Source organism: Gavia stellata, chromosome 23 (genome assembly GCF_030936135.1).
Source record: "Gavia stellata isolate bGavSte3 chromosome 23, bGavSte3.hap2, whole genome shotgun sequence".
In the NCBI taxonomy this organism is placed as follows: domain Eukaryota; kingdom Metazoa; phylum Chordata; class Aves; order Gaviiformes; family Gaviidae; genus Gavia; species Gavia stellata.
Window position 1 is genome coordinate 8,814,324 of NC_082616.1, and position 15,318 is coordinate 8,829,641.

The following is a 15,318-nucleotide window of genomic DNA, read 5'->3' on the forward strand; positions in this document are numbered from 1 at the left end:
CGTAAGAGTTTTTCCATCTAGAAGTTGGTAAGCGCATTCTTCCGCTCCTTCAAGTATCGTGAGACACACACAACCATAGCCTGTTGAGTTTGTGCCATCACTGACAACCAGTCTCTGCCCTGAGCTCACCCCTGTTCACATCTGGTAGACAAGCACTCCTCACACAGTTCAAGATTTCTCTTATCTGTGGGCAAGCCAACCTTGCCTGAATTACACCTTGGAAGGCAGCTGTGAGAGACTGAGGAACACAGCCGCTGCGGGAAGCTGGATACCCCATGAATACAGGCACCATAGAGGAGGGGGACGCACACCACCCTTCCGACCTGCACAGGCCTTGGTGGAGAGAAGAGGACTGCCTGGGTAGGGGGTAAGGCAGCACCCACCCCTCACTATTGCCCCTCCTGCCCACTCTTTATAGCTGAGCGTTTTGCCTCCCGCCCACCTCGGGACACCAAAGCAGCGCCTCACCCGTGCGCTCAGCATCCACCTCACTGACCGTCCCCGCTGCAGAAGGAGCCCCGCGAGGTGAGGCCCACCATTGCCACACGGCCCCACACCGCCCCCTCAGACAGGCCCCCACCCGCCGGGCGACTCCCCCCCATCTCATCGCTGCGCTCCCACAAAAACAGCGCCTCAGCGGTAACGGGACACCGCCCGAAGGGAACCTGGAGCCCGTCCGAAGGGAGCCAAAGTCCCTGCTCCTCAAGGACCAGCCCCCCCCGCCCCACTCCCCCTCAGGAACGAGCCCGCGGCTCCCAACGGCCACCGCCTGCCCGCGAGCCGCTGCCCCTCCCCCCCTCCGCCGCGCGCGCTCTTCCCCTCCGTAGCCCTAAAAGCCGCGCTCAGACACGCGCGTCACGCCGCGCCGCCGACCAACCAGAGCGCGGCAGCACCTGCGCCCGCGGTTTGCGAACTAAAGGCGGGCCCGTCTTTGAGTGACAGCTCGGCTCGGCCTGTCAGCCAGCAGCGGCCCGCCCCCTGTCCCCCCCGCCCTGCGCGCAAAACGCTGCTGGAGAGGGGGCGGATCCCCTCTATCTTACCCCCCCCCGCGGCCGCTCGCTCCCTCCGCCTCTCCGAAGCGCGCAGCGGATCGACAGGCCCTCTGCCCAATAAGCGCGGAGGCCGCTTGCGCGGCGGCATGTCTCGGGACCAATGGGAGCGGCGGCTGGGCGGAGGCCCGAGGTTTCCAAACGCTCCGCGGCGCCATGGGCTGAAAACTAAACCGAGATGGAATCTCCCAGTCTGAACCGGTTTGAGCCGGTTCCGAGTCTGTGGCATTAGGAGGGGGAGACGCGCCGCGCTCAGTCCCTGCTACCACCACTGCCTCCGCCGCCGTGCGTGTGACCTGCTCGTAGGAGAGCCCGCAGGGGGAACCGCCGGCGCAGCTGAGGGGGCAAAGTTTAGTGCGAGCCGGGGGGGGGTGGGAATGGGGGTGAACTGAGCGCCGGCCAGGCCTAGGGGAGGGCGGCAGCAACAGGAGTAGCGAGAGACCCAGCCTCACGGGCCCGGGCCTGGGCAGCCAGCGACGCGGGAGAGAGAGCCAGGGCCCCGCCGAGCCGGAGCTGGGGCAGCCAGGGCCACGAGGAAGGTAGAAGTTTCGCCCCCCTACCAGGGGCCTTGGGAGGCCGGAGCCCCGCGCCCGCCCCTTTCCCCCACCGCCGAGCGAGAGGAGGGAAGCGCACCCCGTCTCCGGCGCGCCCGGCGGCGGGCGGCCTTGCTCCGGGGCTGAGGGGAAGGCGCGGAGCCGTACGCCGAGGGGAGCGCCCGCCCGGGGGCCGCAGGCTTCTGCGGGGCGCGTAGTGCGGTCAGGCCAGGGCACGCTTGCTAGGGGGTAGTGCGGGGCGGAGAGGAGTGGCGCTACTAATACCTACCCGGCAGGGAGGAGGGTGCGCGCCTCTTCCCCCCCTTCGGATTTCTTTTTTTTTTGGGGGGGAGGGTTATTTTTGGTGGTGTTTATTTTAATTTTTTTTTTGGCGTGTGGTTAGAAACTTCGCTCACCCACCCCTACTTTTTGAAGGAAGAGGCTGTAAGAAACACCTAGGTAAGTAAGTGCTTAGGCGGCGGGGAGGAGGGGGGGTTTGTTGCGCTGAGTAACGCGGTGGGGGCCACGGGGGGAGCGCTCGGGGGAAGGTGTGGGGCCGTGGAGGCGGGGGAGTGGGAGGGGTACGGCCGTGCGTGCGGCTGTGCGGAGGGCGCAAAGTCTTCCCTGTGGAAGGAGAGGCGCGATGGGCTCCGAGGAGAAGCCCTGAGGGGCGGGGGTGTGCTGAGGCTGGGGTTTGGGGTGCAAGCATCCTCGGCCTGGCCGAGCGGCTGGAGGCAGCGCGGAGCCTTCCACGGATGCTGGGGCTGCGGGAGGGAGGCCGGGGAGCCGCTGCTGGGGCGCACGGCGGGGGGCTGCCCCCTCGTTACGGTGGGGCCGAGCGGGCGGGGGGGGTTGGGATCGGGTACGGGCAAAACTAGGGGCATAATCTGTGAATTATTAGGAGTGGAAGTTTCCAGAAATATTTTTGTGTGTCTGTGCAGCAGTATTGAAACGTCCGCCTGGATCACGTGGGGGCCCTGTATAGAGCGCAGGGCTGGAGCCGAGGGAGGGAGCGGAGGGAGGGGCTGCGCCGCCGCCGGCCCGCCGCGCTCCGCAGGGCCCCGGCCCGCCCGCCCGGGGCGCCGCCGCTCCTTCCTCCGCCAGCGCGGTTCTCGCCCCCCCGCCGGGAGCCGGGGCGCTGCCCGTGGGGAGCAGCGCGGCCGTGGCTCTGCGGCGGGAGCGGGGGAAGGCCTCCGCGCTGGGTGGGTGTGAGTTATGTCGGGGGCGCTCCGTGCCGGGCGCGGCCGTGCCGAAAACGAACGCTCCGAGGTGTCGGGCAGATGTTGGCGAAGCGGTGTTATTTAATCTCGTACGCGGGCACGCGTGTGTAAAGTCGTGAGGGAGGCAGTCGTTTCATTGCGATTGCTGCTGTGTGAAGTCTAATGCGAATGCGTTTGTTACATGCTCCGTTTCATGTCGTGCAGCTGCAGGAATTTACAAGTGATGCAACTAATTCGTTGGAAGAGGGTAGTGGGGCGGTAATTCGCTTGCGTTCAGTAGCGGAATTGCACGCTTAGGAATGGGGCAGAGTGACTCCTAGGGCGTTTTTTTAATCGCTGCCCCCAGTGAGCTTTAAGTAGCTGGGTTGAAGGTGCTCTAGGGTTCGTTGTGAACACTCGACATCTCTTAATAGTAAGATGTATGCGTTTATTTCTGTGCACTACATGCTTAAATGAATTAGGTATATCATAATAAGCTAACTGTTGTGTTAAAGGTCCAGGGTCATCGAGAGTTGGGATAACTGTGTAAACAGTGCTGTAAATGCAGTTCTTTTGACCTTCGGTAGATGTCAGATTCCTGCTATGTTGTAGTTCAGATTTTTTTTTTTTAAACTTTTTATCTTCTTTTGTTTCTGTCTCCCTATTTATTGGCAGTGTTGAGGAATTGACTAGTGGTGGCTCTTAGAGCTGAGGTTTAAACCCGTTCGGTTTCGGGCATGATGGGCGGAAAAAGTATAGGAGTGTAGTAAATCAAAGGTTATAAACTTCGTGTGGGTACACTGTTAGGAGTGGGAAATAGTTGATTGCAGTTGGTATTGACCACAAAGCCGCCATTTCTATATTTCAGTTTGCGAGTAGGTAGGTCATTTTGAAGATAATGCTGGGAGTGGCAAAGGGCCCTATTCAAAACATTTCCTTTCTGTATCCATGTGGTTAATAACTTCTCTTGGTCACGTGGCTCCTCGTTTGTCCTCTTATGGCTGCATAAAAAACACCGAAAGAAGCTTAGATCTGAACTGAATGGCCCTACCTGAGGAACGACTGATTTACGACATTTATTGTGGTTTGAAAACCACTTTCCCGGCTCATGGTTTAGCCATGGAGGCCAGATGTGAACAAAAAGGGGTGTGCTTGAAAGCATGTGTGTCTGGTGGGAGTATTAACCGCTCTCAGCTGAAGAGCATATTAATTGGTGCAATTTCCTTCTAGTAGTGCTGCTTGCTGCCCCTCTGTGAGATGAAATTTTCAGGTGTCCTGAGTTAAAAGAATGAAATCGGTCTTCTCTGCTGTTTTGTTTCTTGCTTCCATACTTAACATTGCAATTTTGAAAACTTCAGGAGTTGGGAGAGGGAAGGACAGATGTGGAGTGTTAGTTTTAATTTATTTCAGTTTCTGCTTGATGTTTATTTCCTTCTGTTTTTCCAGGTAGGTGTTGTAAAAAGATGTTGGCTGGATGTTGAGATGGAGCCCTCAAAATGGTTATGTTAGCATAGTAATACTAACTAATGAGGTTTTTTTACTTCAAAATACAATTAAATTTTTTTTTTGAAGTTCGTATCTTTCTGTATAGAAGTAAACTAAACTGCTTGACACTACTTGCAAATATGCATTTCTAAACAAAAGATTCTCCTTGTCTGTATGCTGCTGTAGGACTTTCACTTAATTAGTAACTACTTGAGTTGAGGCACAGGTTTGTCTTGCTCTTTACTTTTGAGCATGACTTAAATATGTAAGGCATAAAACAAATTCATACTTACTGATGAAGTTACTTAGTAAGAGCAGATCTGACTTACTCTAAAGAACAGGTTGGCTGGGTGTATTGGAGGTGTTTCTGGAAGAGTTTCAGATTGTATCTTTCTGAGTATGCAGGTAGTAGCTCTAGTGTAACTTTTTGAGTGATCTTGCAGTTGTCCAGACTTCTTGCTGTTTCTCAAGTGAGCAGTTTTATATGACATTTGTAGCTTTAAGAGAGATTCTGAAAAGGAGAGTGAATGGCAGGAGAGCTGCTGTAGAGGAAAGGGAAGGAGTAAGTGTTACAGTTGCCAGTGACTGTGAGAAGTGGGCAATAAACTTGATCAGGTGCTTCCAAAATGGGGGGTGGTGTGAAAAGGTTAGAGAATAATTGACCAACCACAATTCTGTGGTTCCTGGCTTATTTTCTTGCTTTTCACGATTGCCTTTGTTTTGTACCAGTCTCTAGCTGGTAAGCATCTTATGTGCACACCCACAATCACACACAAACCACCTGACTTCCTTTGCATAATATCGAGGCTGCTATATCTAGGACAAAGAGTTAATGCATGTGTCACTGATTTTATGGGACCTGAAATATCTAGTAGAATTCCATTTCAGTTTGAAGCGATCTAACATGGTACATGGAGTAACCTGCTGACTTAACAGTCTCCTTACTTCATCCTCTCAAAGTCCCTTCAGTCAACTTTCTTAGTTTCAATGGTAATTTTTTACTTGTATGTAGTTAACTTGTAAGGTGTCCGCGCCCCCCCCCCCCCCCCCCCCCCCCCCCCAGGTATTTGAAAAATGCCCTCTGGCTAATTTCTTACTGTGTGTGTAGATCATGTTTCACTTCCATAGTTTAAAAGCTTTTAGAACTGATCTTCTAAATGTGCATGTCGGCCTTGGAAACTCAAAATTCGACTGAGATTGCTAGTATGGGTTTTGGTTGTAACGATACTAGGTACTTCTACTAGCAAACTTACTGTTTTATGCATGTTTAGGGATGGGTAGGTGTTGATGCCTGCTTTGAAATAAGTTTTAGCTTGCTGATAATACAGCATGTTGACTAGTCAGACCATTATTATGTGCTATACCTGCTGAAGACCCTCAGAATTTAGTTGGGGTAGTGATGTGTGAATTTTTCAGAAAGGGTTTGTCCTGCTACTTGCTCATCAATTGAACGAGTGTTGTATTCTGTGCTGTCTAGTACTACTAACATAGCTCATCTCATTCAAATGAGATGCTTAAGTTGAAGCACTTGCTTTACAACTACATCTAATAATGATTTCTTATTAATTGATGAAAATTTTTTTATTTATTTTGCAGTAATCTATGCCAGCAATTATGACAATGTTAGCAGACCATGCAGCTCGTCAGCTGCTGGATTTTAACCAGAAACTGGATATCAATCTCTTGGACAATGTGGTGAACTGCTTGTACCATGGAGAAGGCGCGCAGGTAATGTGGACTTAGAACCTACATTTATTGACCATGTTTAACCTTCTAAAGAATCAGTTGAGCAAAATTTGATTCACTTCAATAAAAATCAGTAATATTAATGAATTTATACTGCTAGTGACTGGAATATCACTGGTAATTCATGTGCCCTGGTTTAAAGGCAGGCCTCATGTAATGAACATTGAAATGACACTTAGAAAAATGTTAATTTAGTGTACTTCGTTAGTTAGTGTAGTTAGTTCATTTCTGGGGTGCCTTCTGCTGTTGAAAGGTATGCGCAAGTACAGTTTGGTAAGGGCACTTCTGCTTGCAGCTCGGCCTCTCTGACTTAGTTCTTCAGGAGGGTCTGAGTTACCTGTTATTTGTTATCGTAGACAGGATTGTGAAGCCATAAATTTAATGTTGGCTTCACTGAAGGATTGTATTTAAAATAAAAATTTTAATGATGTTATTATTGTATTTGTACTTATGAAGCAGCATGTCACAGAGAAGAGTTTGTCCTTTCTTGTGGCTAGTTTTTTTCCCCGTTTGTCTGCACAGGTTCTTCTTGCACTCTTTTCTTTGTACTTAGTGCAGATTGTGCAGTCTTAAGTTTAAATCGGGGGAATGTGTGTATTTGTGTGTTGGCATATATTGTCTTGAAATGAATCTTGTATTGTTTTTATCTATTTCTTGAACTACTTTGGAAATAAGACTTAGATGTTGAAAGCAAGTATTGCTACAAGGGTGTTGGCATAGTTCCTCTTCTGGCAAATTTTAATTGTTCATGCTTAACAAATTGGGAATTTCAGTGTCAGGCATCTCTTACTAAGATATTCTTGCACAACAATAAGAAGTGAATTAAAATGAGACAAAGTAGCTGATACTTTTCTGTTCCTTCCAGCTGTTGGAATAAACAATAATATACTTGCTTATACTTGTTTTGTGTATCACTCTTTAAAAAACCAAAAAGTTCTTTTGTAAGGCTTACTAATGTGGATTCCTACAGGTTCTGAAACACCTTGCTGTTTTTTGAAATACTTGCATTTTGAGTTTCCTAAATTCAAATAGTTACTAGCTGTAGTTTTCTAAATGATCACATGACAGAAAACTGCTTGTAGCTTTTGCCTTAAAAGTATGGACTTCTGAGTGCGTGTTTTGTGAGTGATACGTTTGTTTACTGTACTGCCTTACAAAATAGGTGGGACTTACAGTATTGTTTGGTTTGAATGGAGTTTAGAAAGTTGGGAAGGTTTATAAGGAGAGTAGAGGATTAATGGTAAATACAATGATCAAATTGTCACTGTTCTGGTATTGTGAGAAGTTGCTTCACTTAAAACAGCTGGGTATGGTTTCTGGTATTTAGAAAATCAATGCAATAAGAAGCAGAAATTCAAGAGGCGACGCTTAACTGGCAAAAGTGAATTATGATACAAACCTATAAATGGACTAATATGTGTCACTTGAATGAAAATTTGGTTTGCTATTTTAGTACGTTTCCAAAGCTGGAGACTTATTGCAGTGAGTCTGTGAGCTCTTACTTCTTCCAAGGAGTTCAAAAGTTCCTGCAGGAAAAAATGCTTCTCTATGGAGTCTGGCAGCTTGGATCATGACTTAAAGGGTGACAGGAATAGTAGAAGTTGAGGAGACTAAATATGAAAATTGGGAGACCAACAGTGGTTTGCCTGGAATAGATAAGAGTAATGTGGAAAAAGGATTTAGAATGCAGCCTGGATGGCACGTGCTGAACTTGCTTTCAGATTCACCTGTCTCCTCCTTCTGCTTAATTCTTATCTCTGCTTGCAAAACTCTTACCTGCTGATCTATATGAGGCAAGAAAGAAGCTCTTTTCTGTCCTAGAATCTTAAAATTTTTCTGTTCTTAACTTTTTCTTGTATACTTCTCTGAAAACGAAGAATGCCCCCAACCCCATCCCAGTCCCAACGCATGACTAAGGAGACTTCAGACAACTCTTAGATGTTTACCTGTACTCATCCCAGACTCTTAATTCCATTGATCTGTTAGACCTTCACATGTGCTAACTGATTTTCTTTTTGGTAGCAACAACACAGTGAGACTTCGATCTTGATTAAGCATTACTGTTAAATTTATACTGGTTTTACGAAAGTACAGGAATTGATATCCAGAAAAGGGTTTAGTGGGTGTGAGAGCAAACTTCTCAGTGCTTGGGAGACAGCTATTGAGCATCTGTATTTTGTTGGTGTTGGAATTTGATCCTGTGATATGTCACCCGTATTAGAAGCACGAAGGAGGCCAGTATAAAAACACACCCAGGTTGAGCCTGGAAGTAATATAGCTGTTCTTTCCCTCTTACACTAAATAGCATCAAAAGTGCTGATTTTTATTTTTTTAAGCTCTGATGTCATACTGTGAGAATATGGTTGTACTGCTTTTGGACTTAAAAGGAATACTTGTGTGGTGCTTCTCCATATCAAATCTACAGGGACTTACTTGATAGTCAAAGTCAGTATCAGACTGGGAATTGCTGCACTATGCTCAATTATATTAAGTAGGGATGCCAGTATTGTACAGATATTTTGTATGTCCTTGCTCTTTACTGTTGTAGCTTTCAATTTTAATTTGGTAAATCCCATACCCAATTTGTCTGTTTCTCGCATTATATGTGTATAGATTTTTGGGTCTTGATGGGGTTTCTGTGTTACTGAAAATACATGGTTTCCTACACCAGTTGATGATTAGCTCAAGTATGTGCTTGTAGCTGACTAGAAATCTGCATAGCTGTAGTAAGTTCTAGCTGTTGAAGTTAATCCTAAAGTAAAGCTTTAACTGCTTTGTAATTCCATTGAGTTGGGTCTACAGTGCAGTGAAACAATGAACTAAGTTCTGTTAATTGTGATGTTAAATGTTCATCTTGCCAGTAAGACACTGTCTTACGCTTGGTGGTGGTACAATTTGCAGCAAGATTTGTCAGTACACTGCATTTTTGGTAACAGCTAACATCATTTGGCTCCCTAAAAAAAAAATGCTTATGGACATCCAGGCTTTTGAAAAGGATAGCTAGAATGAATTCAGCTGTTTCAGTGTGTAACTGCTTCAGATGATGTTTTGCAAGTTACTGAAACCATAGTATCTAGTACAATAATTGGTAATGTCAGTCCCAAGGAAGAACAAACCATTAGCATGACCAACTCCCTTCCTCCCCCCAATCAGATTTTATTATTGTTTTGTAAGCTGTTAGATACATCAAGGGATTCCTCAGAAACAGAGATTGGAGACCTTTAATGCTCTGCTTCGTGGTTCTTCAAAACAAAATCAACAGTTCCTACATCAACAACTTTGCAGCATGATACACTACTCCTTAAAGCTGGCATTTTATATGAATGCTTCCAGTAGAACTAAAAAGTTCAGCTGCCCTTGAATACAGTTTTATCTAGGTTACTTTCTTGAATGGGAGAAAACTCAATTTCCTAGTACGTTTTTTCCTATAATGTGTGCTGTTCTTACCCGCTCGCTCACTGCTGGTCTAGATGAATCATTCAGTATGGAAGAGTGGAAGTAAGTAAATGACTGTCTTGCATCAAGGTGTTTTTGGAGTTTGGTTGTTAATGAACTTTAACTGTCACACAGAAGGAGGCTTAAGGGACTTGTTGCTCCTAATTGAGTTCTGTCATGTTACATATTAATGTCTTCACTGACGAAATATAATTTATTAAATAATCTAATACTAACACTTCTTTTTACTCAAACTTGCTTTTAGCAAAGAATGGCACAGGAAGTCTTGACTCACTTAAAAGAACATCCTGATGCGTGGACAAGAGTTGATACTATTTTGGAGTTCTCTCAGAACATGAATACCAAAGTAAGCAAATGAACTTTTATTTATTTCGTTTTCCTCTTTCTTCCATTCATAAACTTTGAGGAAGGTATCTCATTTTTAGCCATAGACTCTCTTGATTCAAACCACTTTTTTATTGTCTTGTTCCCAAAGTTGGCTTTAAACAAGAACTGTAAATGGACAAAATATTTAAACCTCCTTTTACATTGACAAGAGTTTCTTTCTCCTTTTTTAAACAAAAAAAAAAGGAAGAGCTAAATTGGAAATACAGGGTTTTTTTCCAAGGCACATACAAGCGTAATGCCAGTTCCAAAGATTGTTGTGTGTGTCTGTATACATCCGAGTAATGAAAAGTCTCCTAGAGCCATATTTTGTCCTTGGGTAAGTGCTTGGCTGTTTTTGATCATAATGAGAGCCATGTGCACGTAACTGAGGAGAGAATTTGTCCCTAGGTATATTAAAGACAAAATAAAAACCTTATTACGCCAAGATTTTGAGCAATCAATGAAAGTTAAGCACCCCAAACTCTTTGTAGTATGAGATTAGTCTTTACTAATATGCAGAACACATTTGCTTTGTACTGCTGTTTTAAATCCATCCATCATAGTAGAGACTAAAAGGGGCAGCATTCAGTTTTTTTTCGACAATTTTAAATGCTTTACCTAAGACTACTGGAAAGTTTATCGAAATGTGTTTTCACTGTCTTAAGTTGATGATTATTATCTCAAATAACTGACATGCATGTTTTTCTGCTTGATACACGCTGTGTTCGAACAGAAAATAATCGTGTTTGGATGGTTTCTGAAATCACGCAGTATTCATGAAACAGTTCCATTTTTTCATTGCTCTCTGAAGTTTAGGGGAAAACAGTTCAAAGAACTTCCTCAAAGTGCTAACCTTTAAGTAACAGTGTTTGCCTGTTTGCTTGCCTGGTAAACTTTGCTTTTTATACTGACAGACATTACTAATGTTTAAGTTGATTTATCAACAGTATTTTTAAAAACTCAAATTTGTCTTGTGAAAAATGAGATGATTAGAGGAACAGAAAGAAAGCAACAGGTAAAGAATTCTTCAATTTACATAAATTGCAAATGATTTGGTGCTAAATTTATGCACTATGACATTTGGCTTTTATGCAATCATATTTTTTCTTTAATTAAAGCTGTTAACACTACCTGATATTAATCATAATGTTCCATTATGTTGATTGCTTGTAATAGGAAGAAAAGGGGTGTCTTCCTGTGCAACTGACACAGCTAGGCTTTGACGGCAGGCCTCCACAAGGTCTACCCTTTTGATTCCCTTTAACTGAATTCTGTTCATCAATTGTTTTTGTTTCTTGGGAGGTGGGAGGGAAAGGGATTCGGTGCATAGAATTAAGTAATAAGGGTACCGTAAAAATTTCTACCATGGGGATCATTTCATACTTTTTTCAGTCTTAGCTGTTACCTGTCCCTCATCTTCATAACTGAGCAGTGAATTGCTATTAGACAATTAGAAATAAGCAAACCAAGAGCAAATGAATTTTGAAAGAATTCTATTTTATGCGCAGTTTAGATGTGTTTGCATGCGCTGTTGTGAACAGTTGGTTAAAAAAGTATGCTTCTGATAGTTCAGATGGCAAAACTTGTAATTGGTGTCAGTGACTTTTTTTGGGCTTGGTGTATCTTGTTATCAGGGAAATAAAAAAAATTAGAACCATCAAATCAAATGAAGCTCAAAAACAAAATAAAAAACCCAGAAAGCCCCTTGCAGAGTGTTCAGGCAGGCTGATGAAGCCTTCAAACATGGTATGGCAAGAAAGATGTGTAGGTGAAGATCGTATACAGTGATTTTATTACTGCTGCCATTTCACTTCATTTGTTGAGTGTTAAGAAAAATGAGTATTACTAGTACTGAGGAAGAGATGAACAAGACACTAGGAAAGGGCAGAATTGAAGTCACATATGTACAAAAGAATGAGTAGAAACCTAGACAGCATGAACGTTGTCACAGTTTAAGATACATGAATCTGAATTAGATATTTGAGCAGATAATGAGGGATAGGTGTGGCAAATTGCTAGAGGTGTCTGTCCTTTTCTTTGTCTCAGAGGAAATCCTAAGTGGGGAAACAAAAAGACTGAAGATGAGGTCTGTCCTTAGTTTATGTCAGGTTTTTCATTTAAGTTTTGTTTGGTCATCTAGTGCTTTAGTAAAATGAAACTAGACTTGCCATTCTGGTCTTAAAAGCCAAATAAATTGACTTGTGGAAAAAAGTTTGGAAGCGAAACTAATGTTTTTGGTTAGCTGTTATCTGAAAGGGCTGTTAATACATGTGCCTGTAGAATCTAGAAATTTCGCTAGAGTTTAGATTTGCTTCAGGAAAGTTAGCACTGTCTGATATCAATGTTCATACTTTCAACGTTGCTAGAAGCTTTTGTAAGTATGTTTTGTATTGTGAGCCTGGATCAGGTGCAGATGGTGTCTATAGCAGTGGCTGAAATCGCTTCTTGTGAAGTGAAGCGTTTTGCTTAAGAATGTTTTCATACGTTTTCCTATATGAACATTCCCTTGACTTCATTTAGCTTTTATGTTAAGTAGTTAAGTAAATTTACAGATTAAAATCTAGTTGATAAATTTTTTCTGCTGACCATGAAGAAAAAATACCCTGCCAACTTTCTGTTAATGCATAATTTTTCTTGTTACCCAAGATTTTGGAAGGTGACAGGCTATTTTGCAAATGCAGAATGTACGCATGAAGCTCATGCGAACTTGGGTCAGATAGAGAAGCAAAGTGATGTAGGTTATGCTAAGATGAGAACAGCAAAAAATGGTATTTTAATACAATGTAGTTTGGGACAGTCTACATTGTGTTTTTTAATTAAATTGAAGTTTATATGATCCCCTTGGTTGAAATACTAATGATCCTACTTTGTATAACAACTAACCATTTTAAAGAGGAACTCTTATTCTCAGCCAAACTTTGAACTGTGAAAACTTGAGTTTACCTTTCAGGCATTGATGTGATACTTTTTTCTTCCTAATCCACTGCAGATAAAGTAAATGCAAAACTCCTCATCCCCTTTTTTCTCCTGTCTATTCATGCTAATGGGGTTTTACGTATTAAAGTTCTTCGATCATATCATCACAAACTTCTTTCCCTGTTACTGTGAGTTGGCAGTGGGGACAAATGGGCAGAGGGACTGGCCTTATCGATTACTTTGCAAACGTAACGGTTTCGGGTAAGAACATAGGAAGGAATTCCTGAAAGGTAAAAGGATTTCCAAGAGTTTATTCACATTTTTATTATTCTTTGACTGAGCACAAAAGTTCATCTTTAAATAGTAGAAATAGCTGCCATATTGGGGTGGGTATTGAAATTAAATAAACCTGTGGGTTGTCTTGCTGTTCCTAAAGTAACACACCAGTGAAGTTTGGGAAATACTTTCTTTAGAAAGTGCCAGTGTCAGGACATGTGATGCTAAGACAAAATTTTTTTTTTCAGCTCTTAGAGGAACGATAGGAAGCTTGAGACCATCCAAGCTGCTAAATATTTTAGGAGCCTGGTTGTGTTAATACTTTAATGTGTGAGCAGTCATTTATGATGCAAATTCATATCTGGCTGCTACTTTCTCTTCTCCAGATAGCCAAAATTGTCTGCCAGAGGGCTTTTCATTATTTCCCCCCCTGCCCCCCCCGCCCCCGGTGTGAGCATGATCAAACAGCAGGACTTAGTATAGTGAAGAATAAAACAAGAAAAAAAAATGCATGAAACCTCAGTAAATGGGTGAATAGACATGTATTTAATAAAGTTGTTAGTTTAATAATCTTGAAGTCTTAGATGTTAAGTGTGAATGTCTGATTGAATGAAGAGTCCTGAAAGTAAGTTGGTCCTACAGTAATGTACTCACATCTTATTCTTCTCCAATTTCAGTATTATGGACTGCAAATCTTGGAAAATGTGATAAAAACAAGATGGAAGATTCTTCCGAGGAACCAGTGTGAAGGTAAGGAGGGATTTTTGTCTTCTCTTCTTAACTTTGTGTATTAACTGAGGTTTAGACTGTCGGTCCCCATGTAAGTAATTTTCCGTGTCAAATACACTTAGGCTAGTAACTTTTCGTCAAGTAGTAAGACCATCTGTGCTTTTCTGGATGATGAAACCATGTCTTTCCCTTTTGTGATAATGGTCTCAGTGGGGTGGCGAGCACCTGAAATTCTGTCGATGTCATGGGAAGGTAAAAGGTGTGACTGATTAGTTTTGAAACATCATCACTTGTGTTGTACTGACTTACAGGCCAAACTTACCCTAGGCAGCTTGTGAAGTTAGCTCCTGGCTTTGAGGTAGACGTTTTGATTCTCTGTACTTGGCACAGGATGCTTTCTTCAGCCTGTCTGGGCTGTGTATGCAGTCCCACCAGTACGCTGTCATTTTTCTGGTAGACTCTCTGGTCCGTCTGGTAGCCTGTGTAGATTTATGTGACTTTTGAAATTGTAAGCAGTCATAGTTACTTAAAAATAGAAACACTAAGTAAATGCATAGTCTTACCTGTTAATGGTCATTCATTCTTTTAGGCAGTGAGATACTATAAAGTCTGCTTTTAATTCATGTAACTGTATATGAAGCTAGATTGCTGTAACTGGAAGTGCAGTGTAGGGCAAACCCCAGTCTTCTGTCATTGCAAGGAACCTGGAAGTCTTAAAATAAATGCTGCAGTTTGGTTTTGGTTTTTTCCCTCCCTCCCTTATAGCTTGCAATGTGTTGAATTTTAGACGTTAGCTATAGTAAATGGAGGTATCTCTCTGGTACAGGATTAGTGCTTGTTCACGTAGCTTTCTGTCAAGTCATGATAACTTAGACTTCAAAACACAAAGTACAACTACTTAAATTCATGACATTGAATGTTGTCACCATTCTGTACTTGGCTTTTTACTAAAAGCTGGTTTTGGAACTCATTAAAGTTATTCCAAATTTGTGTTCTGCTGTGAGCTTTTATTAACAATGCTAAAATGTGCTTTAAATTTTTACTGCCAGTGCTTAGGTTCTGAAACGATACTGATCAAAATTTAATTGTAAATGTCGATGGAAACAAATGTGTAGAGGGAGACTTCCACATTTTTGTCATTATTATTCTTCTCACCTCCCCTCCCCCCGCCCCGCTCCTTCTAGCTATAGGTTGACAGATAAAGTGTAGCTGCTTTTGAAGGTGGAAGTAAGGTTTCATGTTCATTCTGCTGTTGGCAAGAGACTTGCAGGCTTCTAGGGAGCCTCAACTAAGGCTCAGACACAACTATGTCCTTCTGAGAAACTAAGGGAGCACCCTGAAGTTGTCTTCTGCGTGCTTTTAATAATTAGGGTATCTCAACCTACTCATCTTGTTACATTCCTGAATATGAGCCCTTAGTTTCAGCATTTGGAAGTTGTTCTCTTAAAGTTTTTGGCTGCTCTCCTCGAGCAGGAAGAAAGCAGGCAGTAGTTTGAAGAAGTTACTCAGCTTACTCTACTGCCTGCTGGTGAAGTGAGGTGTAGTAGAATAGGAGATGTCCCA

At 43.4% G+C, this 15,318-nt stretch overlaps 1 protein-coding gene across 1 annotated transcript in view; it reads left to right on the forward strand.

The window, feature by feature from the left end:
* The first annotated feature begins 1,866 nt into the window (after positions 1-1,866).
* Positions 1,867-15,318, forward strand: part of XPO1 (exportin 1) — a 38,750-nt gene continuing 25,298 nt past the window's right edge. Inside the window, exons 1-4 of the mRNA XM_059828412.1 lie at positions 1,867-2,041; positions 5,863-5,994; positions 9,713-9,814; positions 13,704-13,776. Of these exons, the coding sequence (XP_059684395.1) occupies positions 5,869-5,994; positions 9,713-9,814; positions 13,704-13,776 (301 nt within the window). The 5' untranslated portion in view covers positions 1,867-2,041; positions 5,863-5,868. The remainder of the gene's footprint in view (positions 2,042-5,862; positions 5,995-9,712; positions 9,815-13,703; positions 13,777-15,318) is intronic.